Source organism: Mesoplodon densirostris, chromosome 14 (genome assembly GCF_025265405.1).
Source record: "Mesoplodon densirostris isolate mMesDen1 chromosome 14, mMesDen1 primary haplotype, whole genome shotgun sequence".
NCBI classification, from domain to species: Eukaryota; Metazoa; Chordata; class Mammalia; order Artiodactyla; family Ziphiidae; genus Mesoplodon; species Mesoplodon densirostris.
The window spans coordinates 75155417-75175813 of record NC_082674.1 but is presented as its reverse complement, the minus strand read 5'-3'; the positions used below and the strand labels follow the sequence as shown (position 1 = coordinate 75175813).

At 50.0% G+C, this 20397-nt stretch overlaps 1 protein-coding gene across 1 annotated transcript in view; it reads right to left on the bottom strand.

The window, feature by feature from the left end:
* The window catches only part of FAM178B (family with sequence similarity 178 member B), a 96768-nt gene that overhangs the window by 52223 nt on the left and 24148 nt on the right, over positions 1-20397 (bottom strand). The window contains 2 exon segments of the mRNA XM_060116977.1: positions 10709-10793; positions 14333-14438. Coding sequence (XP_059972960.1) covers positions 10709-10793; positions 14333-14438 — 191 coding nt within the window.

Sequence of the window (20397 nt, the reverse complement as noted above, 5' to 3'; positions counted from 1 at the left end):
CATATTCTATGAAACCAGCATTACTCTGATACCAGAACCAGAAAGAGAAAAGTACAGACAAATATCTTTCATGCACATAAATGTAAGAGTTCTCAGCAAAAATTTACCAAGTTGAATCCAACAATACATAAAAAATTAATATATCATGACCAAATAGGATTTATTCCAGAATGCAAGGATGAAGGAATAAACATTCGAAAATCAGTCAGTGTAATTCCCCATATTAAGAGACTAAAGAAGAAAAACCATATAATCATCTCAAAATCCAATATACATTCCTGATAAAAATTATCAGCAAAGTACAAGTTTATTAAGATTGTAGGATACAAGGCCAATCTGCAAAAATCAAGTGTCTATCAGTACACTAGAAATGAATAATTTGAAAATGAAATTAAGAAAACAATTCCATTTACAATAGCATCAAAAATACAATATTTAGGAACAAATTTAGCAGAAGAATTGCAAGACTTGTACACTGAAATGTTGAAAGAAACTAAAGAAGGTTCAAATAAATGGGAGGATATCCCATGTTCATGGATTGGAGGACTTAATACTGTCAATTTCCCCCAAATTGGTCAATAGATTCAGTGCAATCCCAATAAAGACTGCAGCGGTATTTTGTTTTGTTTTGTTTTATAGAAAATGACAAGCTCATTCTAAAATTTATATGAGAATGCAAAGGACCTAGAAGAACCAAAACAATTTCGAAAAAGAGCAAAGTTGAAGAATTCAAACGATCTGATTTCAACACTTATAAAGCTACAGTAATCAAGACATAAAAATCAATGAAACAGAATAGCGTTCAGAAACAGACCCACACACACATTATCAACTGACTTCTGATAAAGGTGCCAAGGTAATTCAATTCAGAAAGGATAATCTTTTCAGCAAATGGTGTTGGAACAATTGGATAGCCATATGTAAAAAAATTAACCTTAAATTACACCATAAACATAATTAACTGGAAATGGATCACTGACCTAAATGAAAGGCTAATTATAAGTTATAAAACTTATTTTAATTATAAATTATAAAACCAAATTATAAAACTTTTAGAAGAAGATAGGAAAAGATCTCAGTAACACACATTTCACAAATATTTCTTAAATATGATGTTAAAAGCACAAACTATATGGGGCTTCCCTGCTGGCGCAGTGGTTAAGAATCCACCTGCTGATGCATGGGACACTGGTTCGAGCCCTGGTCCGGGAGGATCCCACGTGCCGCGGAGCAACTGAGCCTGTGCACCACAACTGCTGAGCCTGCGCTCTACAGCCTGCGAGCCACAGCTACTGAAGCCCGCGCGCCTAGAGCCCGTGCTCCGCAGCAAGAGAAGCCACTGCAATGAGAAGCCCGTGCGCCGCAACAAAAAGTAGCCCCCACTAGCTGCAGCTAAAGCCCACGCGCAGCAACAAAGACCCAGTGCAGCCAAAAATAAATAAATACAATAAATTTATAAAAAATAAAGATATACAGATGGCAAATAAGCCTATGCAAAGATCATCAGGTTTTAGGGAAATGCAAATTAAAACACAATGAGCTACCGCTACATACTTCTTAAAAAGACTGACTATACCAAGTGGTAGGGAAGATGTGGAGCAAATGGAACTCCCCCTCACTGCTGGTGGAGATGGTATGACCACTTAGAGAAAAATAGTTTGGCAATGTCTTAACAACTTAAACACGCATTTATCGTATGACCCAGCCTATCCACTTGTAGATGTTTACCCTAAGGGACCTCCCCACGAAGACTTGCATAACAATGTTTATAGCAGCTTTATTTTAATAGCCCCCAAACTGAAAACAACCGAAATGTCCACCAAGAGGTGACTGGATGAACAAACTGTGGTACTGCCCCGCAACAGAATACCACCCGGCTATTGAAAGGGATAAACTATTGATACACACAGTAGCACGTGTGAATTTCAAAGTAATTGAAAGAAGCCAGACCCCCCCCAAAAAAAGAGTACCTACTGCATGGTTCCATTTATATAAAATTACAGAAAATGCAAACTAATCTAGAGTGACAAAAAGTAGATCGGTGGTTTCTTAGAGACAAAAGGGGAGAGAGATGAATTAATTACAAAGAGGCACAAGAAAACTTGGAGGGCAGGGGACAACGGATATTATTTTTTGATTGTGGTGACAGTTTTATGGGTATATACCTGTGTTTTGTGTATAAGTTGTACACGTTAAATGTGTATAGGTTAATGTATGTCGATTATGCCTCAACGAAACTGTTTTTTTTTAAAGATAAGTTAAAATGTAAATGTTAATGTTTTCTTTTCACACCCTGGGGGCTCATCTACCTCCAGGACCCCCGACTCTGGAGAAAACCCTGTCCAACTTGTGCTATGTGGGCTGTGGCCTCTCCTGACACCCAGGGAGAGAGCTGGGAAACTCTTAGAAACTCTCCACTGGAGGCAATTTCAGATGAATACCGAAATGACGGAAGAAAGGTGGTGTAAATACAACCTGTAAATATCAAAACATATATTATGTGGATTGTGCATTAATTCTGTTCCTGGAAATCATCACGAGAAACTGTTACTATTGAGCACTTGGGGAGAGGGAAGGGAGGGAGGCGTTCGCTTTTCACTTTGCACCTTTCTCTTGTATTTGAATTTTCAGCACTTGGTACGTAGGGCACTTTTGAAAAAATAAAACCGGGTTCCATTGGCTAGTGAGCTTATTGGGCATCTTTTGGTTTGTGTTATTCTTTTTACAAGAAGCTACCTTATAGATATTATCTGGGAAGGAGGAAGGAAGGAAGGTTGAGAAGGGGGAGGAGAGAGGATGCAAGCAAGCAATGACAGAAAGGAAAGCCACCCGCAAAACGGGGCTCGCCCAAGAGAAACTACGACCCTGGAGCTCTGGCTCTGGGGACAAAGGGAAAAGCATGGTGACCAAGTGAGGAAGGACAAAGTGTCCAGAGACACAGCTCATGAAAACAAAACGAATTTGTTCTGAGAGCTAAACTTCTCGCCCACTTAAAAAACATCCAAAGAATGTACTGGCCAGGGTCTCTTATTTCGTTATATTCCCCCCTTCCCACACAACTATCATAGAAGCTGGCAGGGAATGGAATGAGTGGGTCAGAAGGAACAACATTGTCTTGGAAACTAGCGGGAAAGGAGCTCCACCTGTTTTACTTCTCTTCCAAAGTGTTTCGATCTCACTGACAGAGCTGCTCTTCTCCAGGCACAGCTGCCTAGTCAGTATGATTGGCACTGGGTTACTGGCCAGTCCAACACTAGCACAGCCAAAACATGTTTGTTAGAGAAACATGAGGTCATTTCTCGCAAGCAATTAGTTGCACAAGAATATGTTTGCTTTCAGAACCAAACTCTGCCATAAAAAAAAAAAAAAAAAAAAAAAAAACTATTAGAGCTAATAAACGAGTTCAGCAAGGTTGCAGGATACAAGGTCAATACACAAAAATCTGTTGTATGCCTACACACTAGCAAGGAATGATCTGAAAAGAAAACGAAGAAAAGAATTCCTCTTACGATAGTATCAAAAAGAATAAAATAATTAGGAATAAATTTAACAAAAGAAGTGTAAGACTTGTACACTGAAAACTACAAAACATTCTTGAAAGAAATGAAAGAAGATCTAAATAAATGGACAAATATCTCCTGCTCATGGATTAAGAAGACTCAGTATTATTAAGATGGCAGTAACACTCAGTCACTTACAGATTCAACACAATCACTATCGAAAGCCCAGCTGTCATTTTTGCAGAGACTAATAAGCCAATCCTAAAATTAATATGGAAATACAAGAGACCCAGGATAGCCAAAACAATTTTGAAAAGAGCGAAGTTGGAGAACTCACACTTCCCAATTTCAAAACTTACTACAAGCTACCATAATCAAGAATTTGCAGTACTGGCATAAGGACAAATATGTGTGTGTATACACACACACACACACACACGCACACGCACATATATATCAATGGAATAGAACTGAGAGTCCAGAAATAAACTCGTACATCCATGGTCAACTGATTTTCAACAAGGGTGCCAAGATAACTCACTGCGGCAAAGAACAGTCTTTCAACAAATGGTCCTGGGACAAGTGGATATCCACGTGCAAAAGACTGAAGCAGTACCCCTATCTCGCACCATATACAAAAGTCAACTCAAAATGGATCAAAGACCTAAATGGAAACGTTAAAACTATAGAATTCTCAGAATAAAATGTAAGGGAGGGACTTCCCTGGTGGTGCAGTGGTTAAGAATCCACCTGCCAATGCAGGGGACATGGGTTTAAGCCCTGGTCCAGGAAGACCCCACATGCCACGGAGCAACTAAGCCCGTGCGCCACAACTACTGAGCCTGCACCCTAGAGCCCGTGCGCCACAACTACTGAAGCCCGCACGCCTAGAGCCCGTGTTCCGCAGCAAGAGAAGCCACCGCAATGAGAAGCATGCGCACTGCAACGAAGAGGAGCCCCAGCTCGCCGCCACTAGAGAAAGCCCACGCGCAGCAAAAAAGGCCCAACGCAGCCAAAAATAAATAAATAAATAAACTAAAAAAGAAACCATAAGGGAACATCTTCATGACCTTGGACTAGGCAGTGGTGTCTTGCTTGACATCAATGTATAGGCAACAATAGAAAAAAACAGCTAAATTAGACTTTATCAAAATTAAAAACTTCTGTGCATCAAAGGCCACCGTCAAAAGAATGGAAAGATAACCCACAAAATGGGAGAAAACATTTGCAACTCACACATCTGGTAAGGGTCTAATATCCAGAGTATATAAAGAACTGCAACTCAGCAAAAAAATACAAACAATCCAATCAAAAAATGAGCAAAGCATTTGAATAGATACTTCCTCAAAGAAGATATACAAATGGCCAACAAGTACAGGAACAGGTGCTCAACATGCTTAGTCATTAGAGAAATGCAAACCCAAACCCACAAGGAGATATCACTTCACACCCACTAGTGTGACTATTATCAAGAGATGGACGATAACAGATGTTGGCAAGGATGTGGAGAAATTGGAACCCTCAGACATGGCTGGTGGGAATGTAACATGACGCAGCCACTTCAGGAAATAGTCTGGCAGTCCTTCAAAAGGTTAAACATAGAGCCACCGTATTACCCAGCAATTCCACTCCTAAGCATATACCAGTGAGAACTAAAAACATATGTCCCCATGAACACTTGTGTGCGAATGTTCACAGTAGTGTTACTCACAAGGGCCAAAAAGTGGAAACGACCCAAGTGCCCATCAACTGATGAATGGATATAATGTGGTAGAGCCATAAAATGCAATATTATTCGGCCGTAAAAAGGAATGCTACGACATGCATGAACCTTGAAAACGTTATGCTAAGTAAAAGAAGCAGGCACAAAAGGTCACATATTGTCCCATTTCATTTACATGAAATGTCCAGAATAAGCAAGTCCACTGAGACAGAAGGTAGATTAGAGGTTACCAGGGGGCTGGGAGGAGTGGGGAGTGGGCAGTGACTGCTGAGGTCTGAGGTTTCTTTTGGGGGGGGTGATGAAAATGTTCCAGAATTAGATAGTGGTGATGGCTGAACAGCTCTGTGAATCATACTGAATCATACACTTTAAAAGGGTGAATTATATGGTACATGAATTATATCTAAATAACAATGACGACAACAACAATCTGTCCTGGTCTTGCCAAATATTAATGAAGCTTCACTACACCTGTAATGGCCCCCACTGTCCTCCAAGATCTGGCCCAAAAGGTCCAGTCTTATCTCCTACTCGGTCCCTTAAAGGAAGTCCCACTCTCGCTGCTCCTGGCTTCCCCCGAATCTCTCCACAGCCAGGGCTATGCCCAGGGCTGCAAACCAGTAGAGCTGTATTCTATCTACAGTCAAATAGTCTGCAGATGGGTTCACAGTGGGGTTTTTTTGGGTTTTGTTTTTTAACAGAATTAGTTACCAACAGGAGATTTCACATAAACATCCGTATTCTGGCTACAACAGATTCTGCTGGCTGCCTATCCAAGAGCCATGCTCCCCCAGGAAGGGAACGCTGGTTTCGTCCTGGTGTCTGCTTAGGGCAAGTGGGTCCACCCCAGTGGAGGAACCACATCATTCCATGGTGGAGAGCCACAGCAACAGAAACAGGCTCTGGCTGTTTGAGCAGAAAACAGTTTTATTATATGTCAAAAACCAATTGACCTTAAAGCTCATGAAGCTTAAGCTCCAGGACACCTCACCTGCACGGCTCTGCGAGTGTTCTAGGTTAGGTAGGGAAGCCAGGCTGCAATCAGCAGGCAATTCTACATGAACGGTTCTGGAAAATATCCTAAAGAGATCTAGGACAAAGAGCCCTGGTATTTACTTGGTATGATTTCTTGACTCATTCTCAATAAATGTTCCCTTTCATACTTAATTTTCCATGTAGTGAATCAGATGCTCCAGATGTTAGAATTACAAAGATTTAAAGCAGCTATTATGACTGTGCTCAAGATGGTAAATGAAAATATGCTCATATTGAATGAACAAATAAGAAATCCCAATAGAGAAACAGAAACTATAAAAAAAACAATAAAGGACTAAATGGAAATTCCAAAACTAAAAATTCAAACATTTGAAAGGAGGCTGGAAAAAAAGAGTCTCCTGGATTCTACCCTGGAGGTATAGGATTCATGAGGCTGAAAATTCTTTAGACAAAGCCACGGTGTTCAAAGGGTACCGGCAGTTAGAAGGGGTCTTCTAGAGCCTGTGATCCAGTTCTGTCTAATGAAACAAAATGGAAAGAATGTCCTCATAAAAAGAGGGAAAAAATATAAGCAGCAATGATCTCTTATCCCTCACCCTTATCCTTTCTGCCTTGAACACTGCTGTCTTGTGAGAACATGATGATGCTTGGAGCAACAGAAGCCATTTTGCAGCCTTCAGGGGAAGTAGTGGGAAGGGAGACACAAGCTAAGCCAGAGCCCTGGTGATGCAAATCTGTTGAACATACCATGGAACAACCTGCTTCTGGATTTCCTGTCATGTGAGATGATAAACTGTTCTTAATTGGACATCTGTTACTTAGAGTCCAAGTACATCCCAACTAAAACACAGCATCTCTTGAAAATGGACAGATCTGGCAACACGGAACCAGCCAGCCTCTTTAGACAGGCCAGGAGCTCTCTAGTCACTGATCTCACTAGGTCCCCACTGCAACCGAGTTTGCAATCCCTGCCCTACACGCCTTTTGAGAGATGAGTCAACCGCTCCCTCTTCTACAAAGCACGTCCCGATTCCTGCCTCCGCCATCTAACTAGAAGTAGTTTCCCACACTTCTGCCTCTGCTTCCTCTCCATCTCCTATTGTAATTGGACACTTAATCCCCTCCCACCTATCAGCCCCCTGAGGGCAGGAACCATCTTCTTAAACCAGGAAAACAATTCCCACCTTACTCCAATCCTCCAGCGATCGCTGGGCTCTCAGCCCTTAGCCCCAGTCGCCCGGAGCACACCCATGACGGTCAACTCGGAAGCCTGGATCCCAGGCCCTGCCAGAGACCCGGACCCACCCGGGCTCTCCCCTGACTCAGGAAGCATGCTGTGATGAAGGCAATTGTGTAAGACCTTTCCCGGGATAATCTGGGAAGAACTTCTGGTCAGCTACATATTCCAGAAAAAGGTGGAAATTTACACACCTGCAAGTCTCCCCCATTTTACGAAAGAGAAAGGCCAGGCAACTTGAAAACTCACGTACCAGTCACAGAGCCAAAGCCCCACAGTTCTGCCCCAGAGGGCAGTGCCCCACAGAGGACAAGGACACTCAGAGCACCTCAAGGCGTTGACAGATCTGAGAAACATGACTTCCTTTTGCATCAATCCTGGATCTAATTTAACCATGCAAATGCTCCCTGAACTGGCAGTTGATTTCCAGTTCCAGCTTTTGGTAGATTCTCTCCTGGCACCTGGCTCTTGACTCTGGACTTGGCCTTTACTTTTTAAAAATTATGTAAGAAACACATAACGTAAAAGTTGCCATCTTAACCATTTTTGTGGGTTTTTTTTTTTTTTTTTTTTTTGCGGTTACACGGGCCTCTCACTGCTGTGGCCTCTCCCGTTGCGGAGCACAGGCTCCGGACGCGCAGGCTCAGCGGCCATGGCTCACGGGCCCAGCCGCTCCGTGGCATGTGGGATCTTCCCGGACCGGGGCACGAACCCGTATCCCCTGCATCGGCAGGCAGACTCCCAACCACTGCGCCACCAGGGAAGCCCTTAACCATTTTTAAGTGTACAGTTGAGCAGTGTTAAGTACATTCACATTGTTCACCATCACCACTACCCATTTCCAGAACTTTTTCATCATCCCAAACTGAAACTCTGTACCCATGAACAACTAACCTCCCATTCCCCCTCCCCTAGCCCCTGGCAACCACCATTCTACTTTCTGCCTCTATGAATTTGACTACTCTAGGTACTTCATATAAGAGAAATCCTACAGTATTTGTCCTTTTGTGGCTGGCTTATTTCACTTAGCATAATGTCCTCAAGGTCCATCCACGATGTAGCCTGTGACAGAATTTTCTTCCTTTTTTGGATGTGGACCATTTTTAAATGTTTCATTGATTTTGTTACAATGTTGCTTCTGTTTTATGTTTTGGTTTTTTGTCTGCCAAGCATGTGGGATCCTGGCTCCCTGACCAGGGATGGAACCCACACCCCCTGCATTGGAAGGCGAAGTCTTAACCACTGGACCACCAGGGAAGTCCCAGAATTTCCTTTCTTTTTAAGGCTGAATAATACTCCACTGCATGTATAGACCATATTTTGCTTATCCATTCAGGCGTCAGTGGACGATTGGGATTTGGGTCCCTTCCGCCATTTGGCTGTTGTGAGTAATGCTGCTGTGAACACGGGGGTACAAATAGTCCCTGCTTTCCCTTCTTTTGTGAACCAGGCCTTTGCCTTTGCCCAAACCAATCAAGATCCTGACCTTGGGCACGGCATTCTGTGGCCCAGTCTCTATTCCAACGGGAGGGAAAGAGATATCCTCCCCCCGCCCCCAACCTTAATGCCGGGAGAAAGGCTCTGCAGTGGAATGAGCTACCAGAGCTGAACTCAAGGGCCCGTTCCCGGCTCCACCCCCTCCCAGTGGAGGGCGAATCAGGGACAATGGGGCAAGAAGCAAAGAAGAGTGGGACGTCCCCTCTGCCTCTGCGGGAGGAGACACAGACCACCTCGCGCAGGAGAAGAGTGGGACAAGGGAGGCCTCTATTCCCCAAAGGGCAGGCCTGCCGCAGAGGCGGCCACAGGGGCGCGAAAGGGCAGCCCAGGCTGCAGGGGCAGAGGTTATGCAAAGGGAGAGGAGGCCGAGACTGGTGCTATTCAGAGGACCTCAGTTAGAGGGTCCCAGGCGTAGGGGCAGGGGCGGGGGAGGGGGGAGCTGGAGGAGTCTGGAATGCTCTAATGTGACAGATGGCCCCCAGCTCAGCCAACGCCTGAAGGAGGGGAGGCACAAAAGCAGAAATTCAAAGGGCTGGTTGCCAGTGGTGGTGGTGGGGTTAATGGTGCATCATGGGTCTATAACCTTGGCCTTCAGAGCTACGTGCTTCAGTGTTTTAGCAGGAGGTGGGCAGACTGCAGCTGGGGGGCAAGGGCGCGGTCTGGAAACCTGTGGATCCCTCTCACTGTCTGCCCTAAGCAGCTTTCAATCGGTTACATGATATTTTTTGGTGCCAAAGTGTCTAGGTTCAGGCACCAAATGATGACAGCCCGGGAAGGGTGCAGCCACAAAAGGGGAAACTAATTGCTTCTGTGGAACTCTGAACATCTGAAAGGATAAAAGTGACTCAGGTACTTCCCTGGTGGTGCAGTGGTTAAGAATCCGCCTGCCAATGCAGGGGACACGGGTTCGAGCTCTGGTCTGGGAAGATCCCACATGCCGCGGAGCAACTAAGCCCGTGCACCACAACTACTGAGCCTGCACTCTAGAGCCCGAGAGCCACAACTACTGAGCCCACGTGCCACAACTACTGAAGCCCACGCGCCTAGAGCCCGTGCTCCGCAACAAGAGAAGCCACCGCAATGAGAAGCCCGCGCACCACGACAAAGAGTAGCCCCCGCTCACTGCAACTAGAGAAAGCCCGTGCGCAGCAACGAAGACCCAATGCAGCCAAAAATGAATAAATAAACTAAAAAAACAAATAAAAATAACTTAAGTGTATCCCTTACATGTCAGGACCAAGGTACAGACTCAAGGCTCTCACTCCAGCCCAGTCCAAACTTAGGGGCTCCACTGATGCCCTAGGAGCTGAGGAGGGCTGCGGGTAGGGGCACAGCTTCAGGGCCCTCCCACTTGGTGACTCCAACCCAAAGAGCTTCCCTGATTTGATGCAGATGTTCCTGGAACCCACCCAAGCAAACTGGGGCTCTCAGGAAGAAGCTGGAGGCAAGCTGTCCTCGTAAATCCAGAGAACCCACCTTCCAGACTGTTCCAGGATCCTAAGTCTGTGAAGTCAGCCTGGACTTGGCCCCGGTGACATGGATCTGAGGCCAGATAAGGTGCTGGGGAGCCTGTTGGCTCAGCTTTTTACTAATGCAGGAGCCAGAGCCAAAGATGGCCTGATGTCTCCGTGTCCCGGTGATGCAACGTCCCCACTAGCACCTCTCCCACACACTGGGCTGGAGCTGAATACTATGTAGGCTCTTGAGCTTGGGTGCCCAGCATGCAAGCTGCCGCCCCGCACCCGAGGTACTGACCAGACTGACGGAAGAGCCCATCCATGCTGAGGTCCCACAGGAGACCAAAGGCTCCCAAAGAAGTTTCTGGAGGCCATGTCAGCAGCTAGGAGGAGAAAAAAAAAACAGGTTAGCTGGGTCATTCCTATGGAGTAACAGCAGAAACCTTTATTACGCCATATTAAATAAATCCCATTTAATCCTCACAAATCCACACAGAAGGACTTTGTCATTATTGCTACTTTACAGATGAGGAAACCAAGCTCAGAGAGGTCAAGCAACTTCCCCAGGGTCACAGAGCAACGAAGCAGAAAAGCCAGGATTCGATCCCAGGTCTATGTGACTTGAAATCTCCTGCTGTGTCCACCTCCGTGTGTGGGAGTCTTGGTCCTTCTGCCCCTCACTCCCTGTGGTCACAGCCACGCCCCTCCAGGACAGGAACCGGTGTAGGGAAGAGAAAGAGCTCAGAAGCACTGACTACCGTCAGCTGTACAAGGTAAAGTGCGGCCCCTCTTCGAGACCCTCACATCACTTCCAGGTCAGTGCCTTAACTCCGAACATCTGAGCCTCGGGAGACCACTGGCTCTGGAAGGTCCTTGGTACTGAGTGCGGATCCTCAACAAGCTGGTGGGGGGAGGGTGGGCAGGGCACCCACCTGACTCAAACTCACTGGGATTCTTATTCGAACACTCCTTGAGTCTGCGGCCACAGCTGGGGATTTGGAATGTGAACAGAGTGTGACATGGAGACATGCACCCTCCCCACCAGCGCCATCCAGTCTGGGGACACACAGGTGAGGCCAGGCCACGCTGTGCAGCACACCATCCTCCCTCCGGAGAGTGCTGAGAAGAGCCCGCTGCAGTGGGCGCTCGGTTCAGGACTGAGGCTCCCACCCCAACAGGCTGGGCACTGCTGCTGTCTGAGGGCCCTGAGCTGAGTGCTGCTCTGGGCATGGACCTAGGACAGAGGGAGTCCCTCACTCAAGGTCACACCCGCCTCTCCAAGTGCAGCCTTCGTCTGATAACTAGCCGATGCTCGGGTCCAAAGGCCAGGAGCCCTTGCCTCAAATGGGACAACTCTAAAGGGTAATCCCAGCTCCAGAGCCCCCCAGGACTGGCCGTGGCCTGTCACGCGTTTGCTTTGCTACTCAGCTTCTCCTTCCACCCCGGCCCTGCTGCGCTCCCTCCCTCACAGGGGCAGCTTCCTGCTTCCCAAGGATCTGACCTAAGACACCAGAACCCTGCCTCCCTCTTCCTTTCCTAACTTTTTCATAGTTGAACACGTGATCGTTCCCCAACAGGAATATAAATTCACTGACAGCATAAGCTTCCTGCTTTTGTCCACCCTCCCCAGCAAGGCTCACCTGGGAAGCATACACTAGGGCTCCCGTGACGAGCTCACACAGTTCATGAGCACTAAGGCTGAAGCCTACTCACCCAGCGCCCACTGTTCACCCCACTGAAGCCCCTGGCTTCACGGAGGGTGGCGGGCAGCAGGAACTAGTCCCCATGGGGACACAGGATGGCCTTTCCAAAGGGACAGTTGAAGAGCAGGGTTGGAGCGGTCTGCCCAACTCCCCCACCGCCTAGCTCTCAGAATCAACCCCGGGTATGCACGTGGGACCCCAGCAGCCCTGTGAGCCTGCTCCCCTAGCTGCCTTTGATTGGGGGTGGTCACTGAACCTTCTTAGGCCAATCAGATTCTCTTTCCTGGGAATTTACTTAACCATGGAGCCTGGGGTACAGAGAGAAGCCGAAAGCCTGTCCTAGGATCCCGACCCTTGTCCAACCCGGGTCCAGCTCGTCCTGAGGCCCAGCTGTATCCCTGCCCTTGGATCCCACTTGGATGCCACTGCACCTTCATTGGAGCGCCCCCCACCCCAGCAGCTTCAGGCAGCCCCCGTGGATTTGTGTCTCTCACTAACAGCGGGCGGCTCTGAAGTACGCGCAGCCCCATGGCCACGTTCTACGCATCTACCTGGGACGCCATTTCCAGAACCTTTCTGTCCCTAGAGCTCAGCAGGTAGCCTGTCCTGAACCAAGGTCTGCAGAGGAACCAATGCTACTGTTGCTGTGGGAAAATAAGTTCCAAGTGACAAGAAAACCAAAACCTCGGAAGGGAAACGTCGGAGCCCATCCTAAAGCCTGCAGTGTGATCACGTGAGTGGCACACAGCAGCTGCTCCGGTCCTCCTTCCCCTCCGGAGACAAAGATGCCGGGCAGGGTCTCCCCTGGAAGAGGCCTCCGAGGCCAAGTGCACCCCTTTCACTGATCTGACTTTAGCCGTGAGCAGGGAGAGGAGCTGCTTTGTTTCTCCTTGTTGAAGATGGAGAGAACCTGACCTCTGTGCTAACTTCATTGCTTCCAGATGATGCCCAGACCCTGGGCAGAACTTCGGGGGACTATAAGGACAAGGCAGGTCACAGGATGTCCTCATTCAGCCTTCGCGTGGGACTACCGGCCCCAGTTTACAGAGTGGAAACTGAGGCACGGAGCTGATGTTAAATAACTCCCCAAGTCACACAGTAGTATGTGGAGGAGCAGGGCTCGCTCCTCTGCTCTCGGGGACCACCCCCCCCAAGGTGACAGAGGTGGGGGAGAGGCAAGGCGGGGCTCGCTCACGCCTCCACGCCGTGTCAGGGTCACACAAGGACCCTCTGTGGGCGACATCTCAGACCGGCTCTTTGTGCCTCCGATGCCCGACTTTGCGTCTGTCGTGAACTGTGCAAGGAGAGAGAAGCCTGCACTGACTGGGGACAGAGAATAATGGCCACTCTGTTCCCGGTGTGGCCTGGGCCTGGGGGAGGGGCAGGGAAGGGCGGATGGGAAGGAGCCCGCAGGGAAGAAGAGATAGCCAGAGGGCTCTTTCTGGAAGGCAGCCAGTCTGCCGAGGCCGAGGAGCTCTGAGAACAATCCACCCCGCATGGTGGCTCTAATTTACGGCTGGGGTCCAGGCTCCAACTGGCAGGAACGGGACCAGCTGGAACTTGGGACCTGCCGGTCCCCGGGCAAGGGAAGGTCCTGGGTGGGGGCCAAGGCTGCATCCCCGTGCCCTGCATTCAGATCCCAGCAGCTGGTTCCCGGGCTTTCCTGCTGGCTTCTCACCGTCTTTCTCAGTGCAAAGGTTCTGAGCCCCGGGCAGAATGCATGTCCCCCTGGCAGCAACCAGAACGGAAGGGAGGGGAAGACAGAGCAGCTGTTCTAGGCTTTTCCAGCTGACCTACAACTCCACAGCGGGAGGCAAACACCCGAGCACCCCAGCTCAAAATTCACCAGGGCCCTCACACCTGCAAGGCTGCTGCAGGGCTGTGCTCCCGCTGCCCATGGGACAAGGGCCAGGACCTGTGACTTGGAGATGAGCCTGGACACAATGCAAGCAGGTGTGAGCACCTGCTGAGTGGCCCAGCCGGAATCACACAGAGGGCCTCTGGGGGCAAAGCAACACCCTGTGAGACAACAGCCGGTCCCTGCACCTCCCTGTCTCAGTCATCACAAGCCTCCCTCCCTTCTCCAGCCTCAGCTGGGACAAACCCAGCAGCACCCAAGGCCAGAAGAGGGTGGGTGCCCAGCCCCTCCTGCCAGCAGCCCTGCCCAGGCTGTTGTGCCAGCACGCTCCCGCCACCTGGCGGCAGGCCGCGGTCCTCACCTGGAACAGCCACCGGAGCAGGGGCACGGGGCAGTGGCCAGAGGCCAGGTAGAGGCTGCTCAGGAGGCCGCTGCGCAGGAAGGAGAGCTGCTGGGCCGGCGGGGAGCTGTGGGAGCGAAGGGACACAGGGGCGAGGTCAGGGAGGGAGCCTTCTCAACACGCCTGTCTCGGCGAGGCTGGGTTCGGGGGGATGGTTCAGATTTCCGCTTCACCGGGATGCTGGAAGCGCGTCAGTCACTCTCTGGACAAAACTGCTGGTGGAGCCCTGGTGCAAGCACCTGCTGGAAGGTAAAACAACTGTGGCACCATCAGAATCATCTGCTGTCCACGAATACATGTCACAGTGGGTTTTTTTGTTTGGTTGGTTTTGGTTTTTCTTTGGTCACGCCGTGCGGCATGCGGGATCTTAGTTCCCCGACCAGGGATCGAACCCGGGCCACGGCAGTGAAAGTACTAAGTCCCAACCCCTGGACTGCCAGGGCACTCCCTTCACAGTGTTTTAAACACACGACTGAGGAATACAGTTTGTCCTTCCCATTTGACGGGGGTGGGAGGAAACTGAGGTATTTACCAGGGTTGCGAAAAGGACCTGCGTTGCAGTGAGGAGAGGGCCTGGGAGTCGCACCTTTTAGCTGAGGGCTCCGGGCTGCAGCGGGCGGACAGAATTACCCGTGGGGCCCACGTGGAGCCAGCATCCGGGGTCTGGTTACACAGAGCGTGTCTGCCCCGTCTTGTGTTTTTCCGAAACAAAGGGGACACCTGAGAAGATGGGAAAGTAACAGAAAGGGGCCCAAGACGGGGAAGTTTGGGGAAGGAAATAACAACCAAGGGTGCCACGTGGGATTCTTTGGAAACCACGTGAGCAGCGACGGTCCCAGGGCCAAGGGGGAAGGGCGCTCAGACTCTCCATGCTCCTGGGGCCCTAACCTGCGATTCCATTCCCGACTGGATCCGATGGGGCCTTTCCCTCCCGCCAGTAGCTGCTGGTGTGGAGAGGAGCCCTGCTTTGAGTACACTGTTGCCCCGATAGATCCTCTGGACCCACAGGATCCCAGGTCCCTGTACAACGAGGAGCTGATGGACTCTGTGTGGTTTTAGGGCCTCTGGTGGAAGGTGCTTCGTTTCAGAGGTGCTGGCTACACTTCATCACCCTCTTGTACGCCTGGGCGTCCCGTGGAGGCTGGGTGTGGGGTAGGATTCTCCTACTCCGCCCGTGTTTGGTGAATGCCTCTTTGCTCTCTTTCTAGATAACGTCCTAAAGGCAATTAATAAGGATTCCAGAAAATGAAAAAGTAACTTCATGTTTGTTCTTCTTTTTTAATGGCCAAATCCAGGCAAAGAACATTTCAGACAGCATTTAAAGTCGTGGCTCTAGAGAGAAATTTCCTTGGTCGGCCCAACCTCCTCCTCTCCTTTTTAAAAAGGACATCATATTTTAATCTTCCAGGAACAGAATGCTCCAAAACAAAGATTCTCCTCAGAGCCAAGCTGCTGTCTGCTTGAGTATATCCAGGCAATTTACAAATTGTATATGTCTTTTTTTTTTTTTTTTTTCCAAATCATTTAGGTTCAGAGGAGAAAGCAGCTTTGTTCCGGTGCTTGTGAAGCTGGCCATTCTAAAACAGTCCTTTATTTGTACATACAAACACGTGTGCACCCCACGGCTGCTGGCACACACCACTCTGATCCCCGTGCTCAGTCACACGGATACTTTCATGGACTGACCCCCGCGATGCACGCGTGGTTCAAGCACAGCACCCCGAACACAGACAATACCCAAGCACACCGTGTCTGGAGGGCCTCACAAATTGGCAGGACCTGGCCAGGGGCCATGTGGTAAGGAGGCTGGCGCTCCAGGGACTCTAGGAGACTCTGGCTCTGGCATTCTGCTCGGGGGGCACCCGCCAGCTTCTCAGTAGGGGAATTGATTGTACAAGCCCCTGTAGGCTCAGATAAACACATTGCCGACTGCTGCTCAACAGGGAGAGATACCCCTTGGGTGACAATGTCTCCCTTCTGCTACACCACTCTGCAGTGCAGTTTCTGCCAGAGAAATGATCAGTCTGCCTCGGAGTTCACTGCTGCTGAGCTAGGCTTAGTCTGTAAGACCAGGAGCTGGAGATACGCCGAAAGGGCACGGTCCGGCTGTGCCTCGAAGCAAATGGCTTTCAAGGAATTCTGTGCCGACAGCTAGATGAGATGCGAGCAATCTCCTCCGTGCGTGCTCGGTGTGAGGGCAGGTGGTGCTGCCTTGCCTCGGCTGCACCACGAGTCCCGTCACCACTCAGTGGAAGACTAGGCCGGCAGCAGAAGTAACCTCTCACTTGGGGGAAGGGTGGGGATGGGCCTGGCGTGCAGACACTGCCCTGATCTGAGGCAGGAGGAGAGACTGCACAGCAGCACGTGGGGAGGCCTGGAGGAGAAGGGAAGCGGGTGGCAGGTGTGTGCGCTGCAAACTCAAACACCGTGGGTTACGGAATCAACTGTTGTCAGATTTACACAAATCCACGGTGTGTCCACAAGCCAAGAATGCTGACCCCGGGCCCAGGTGGGTGCCTGTGCTTGTGGCAAAGCCAAGGCCAAGGTCAGAAGTTATCTTGAGAATGTCAGAATGCCGTGGAGCAAGAAGGGGAGGGGCAGAGCCTCCTGCTGGGCAGCAGATGCCAGGCAGGCCCAGCTGAGCGCGAAGCCCCAGCTGCCAACCTTGAGGATCCTGGGGGGCGGGGGGAGGTCCCCACCCGGACAAGGATCGGCCACAGTCAGAATGCGCTAATCCCCAGCCACCGCGGCAAGGACACGGGGCCATGGGAGCAGAAGGAAGGAAGGTTGCGGGCGGCTGGGGGGATCGGCCCAAAAGGAGAATCACACAGAACAAAGGCCCCAGCCTGGGTCAGCAGGTTGGGCTCCTGGCGGAGCTCCGACCTTCTGCTTGGACTGTGGGTTCCTGATAAGGCCCACGTCAGGACCCCTCCGGCCCCCATCTCTCGTCTATTTCATGGGCAGCCATCCCAGAGGGCGAAGTCTCTAAATGCCTCGGGAATCCCAAGTGACAGCGGAGGGATAAACAGCGAGTGCCGTTATTTATACAGCATCAGTTTCCGCGCCTTTGCCAGGCTACTCAAATGTTAGCTTAAGTGAAATGCCAAGGAAAAGAACAGCAACAGATAGCGGTCCAAGCGCTCATCCCTGCTCCTCTTCGTTTTCCTTCCTTTGTTTAAACATCAGTGAGCGCCACGCTGGTTAGCAGCCCAGGGATCCCAGCAACAACCCGGCTGGCCACTTCTGCTGGCTCTGGATTTTGGGGGCAGGCGCAGCCAGTTGGGCGGCTCAGCCCCGTCCACACTCTGTAACTGCTGGATTTATTTCACCCGGGCTTCCCCCTGGCAAAACAGGAGCTGGGGCCTGGGCTTCGGGGAGATCCGGTGCATGTGCATCATTCACACCGTGAAGCTCCGACTCACCCCCTTCCCTGCCCACTGAAGCCATCGCGGAGGGAGGTCCCCGCTGGCGTACCAGGTACCCCGAGAACACACTGCAAACACCTCACGGGGAGAGCGGCCAGTGCACCCAGAGGACAGACATGGGTCCTGACGCTCCCGCACACACTGCGGGGGCCCAGGGTACTTCAGTGAGCAATCTCCACGGCCCCCCCCACCCCCATGGCACCAGCTCCTGCCTTGGAGCTGCCTGTGGGCGCAGGTCCTACAGCTTTTCCACTCGGGGCTGCGGGGGGCGATTAGAGGAGGAGGAAAAGGTTCAGGCCCTGGTACCAGCGTCTGTCACAGCATGTGACTTTGGTCCGAGGGAACCGACCTGAGGTCACACGTCCAGCCGGGTGACAAACGAAGAGAGGATGGTCCGGGCCACCTCCAGTCCCACAGCTGTGGGTTCTGGGAGGAGATTTCTTGCATGTAAACCTGTGTAGGTCCGAGCCAGGAGGACCAGGCCCGGCGCCGTCCCTCGCTCCGCAATCTGAGACAAACTGCTGGCCTAACGTGTGCCAAGATTTCCCACTTGGTGCAGTGGAAAGAAAGGCAATATCCCTCTTCACCGAACAGCAGGAAGAAGCAAATCTACTTCAAGAAGTGATGTTTTTAAATCTCCTTCACTTTTCCCCCCAAACCTCTAATGATAAAAACGATACGTGTTTATCACAGCAAGTGTGGAAAATACAGAGGAGTCTAATGAGGAGAATACAAGTCACCTGCAATCTCACAAAGTGTTCACTTTTTCTCCGGTGAGAAACTGAACCATACTGTTCTCTGAGAGATCAAGTAACATTGTCTTCTTCCTCCATCTTCGTGCTTCTGGCTGCGCACAACGGGATGATTATTGAACGGCTAGCAAGTAACACTCATTCTTGTGTCTGGGCTTGAAGTCCTTGGCACAAACAGGAAATAAAGGATGACCGCCCCCCCCTCCCCAGGCTAAAGGGTGACCTTCAGGAAGTGGCCCTTCCCCAGTGCATGGCAGGCGCCCCCTGACCTGGCTGCGGGCAGGGCGCGGGCACCCCTCCAGGAAGCCCCGCGAGCCAGACCTGCAGCCCCATCTCCACTCTGCTTCGTGAGCAAACCCGAGGGCGCAGGGTCTGGATCCCCCGCTCCAGGGAAGCTGGCTGGCCACCTGGCCCCAGTTGGCATGGCCGCTAGGATCCCAGGCCACCGCGCCACGGGCCATCTCATCTGTCAAACACTTCCTGCCGGCCATCCAGCCTGGGACAGAAAATCTGCTGTTGGCACAAAGCCCGAGGAGAAGCAGCTCAGGAAGCCGCCTGCCTTTCCCCTCGTGTCTCCTTCCCGGCCCAGCCATGCTCTGTCCCTCCCCAGCTCCACTATCTTTCTTCTTTCTCTCCATTCCTTCCCCCCCCCTTTTCATCACCTCTTTATTAGAAATAGTTTCGATTTGGCAATGGGAACTTTTAGCAATATGCACACCCTCAGACCCAATCACCTCACGTCATATCCAGGGATCTATTCCAGAACTGCAGACAAAATATTTCTGTATAAGGATACTCTCTACCACACTGTTTACAGTGGGGGGAAAAGTTGGAAAAACCTGTATGTTGTTTCTCATTTTTCTAATGAGGAAAATGGTTAAACATGTTGGGGCATCAATGCCATGGGATATAGTTTCACCACTAACATTTCTTTGTCTCACTGCAGCATTTGGGCCTTGGATTCTGATTTCAACAACATATTAAAGAACACTTAAAAGACAATCAAGGAAATCTGAATGCTGACTGATATTAATGCTATTAAGAAATTCCTATATTTTTTAGGTGTAATAATGTATTGAAGTTGTGCCTAAAGAGAGTCTTTTAGAGACAGACTGAAGTACTTACAGAATTAAATTGTATGTGTCTGGGATTTGCTTAAAAATAATCCCGAGGGGACAACGTTAGTGGGCAGGGGTACAGATGAACCAAGATTGGCTTTGAGTTGGTAACTGATGTTGAGTGGTGGGTACATGGAGGTACACTCTATTCTTATGTATGTTTGAAACTTCCCATGATAAAGAGTTTTACAGGAAACACATCAAAACATTGTTATCTTTCTATTATAAAATAAGATGGACTAGCTGGAAAAGAGAACAAGATTCCTGCATTCAAGTGCTAATGTGGCCCCAACCTCCACGTGCCTTACAGGCTGGGGCAGGGGTTGGTGGGGGCTGGTGGCCTCTCCTCCATCCCCTCAGCTGCCAAGGCCCAGCAGGGCACCAGCCCCCTGGAGGGCCGCTGTACTGTATCCTGTGCACTTTCTCTCTCTCTTATTCGTAGACATGTGAACTCACAGTTGCAAGCGTTGCGTGGTATTGTGGTAAAGTTTTCAAAAATCCCCTAAAAAATCAACATAGTCAGGGGTTATGTGATAACGACCATGAACACCTTCTAATGAGAGGAGTACCAGGGTGGCTGTCCTAACATTATACAGAGTGTACCTGGGGCTGGGGACAAACTTTTCAGGGTCAACATCACACACAGACCCAAGGAGGAGGAGGAAGTGGCCATGACAGGCTCTGGAGAACTGCTGGATGGCCGGTAAAGTGGCTCCAGTGTTGATGGAGAC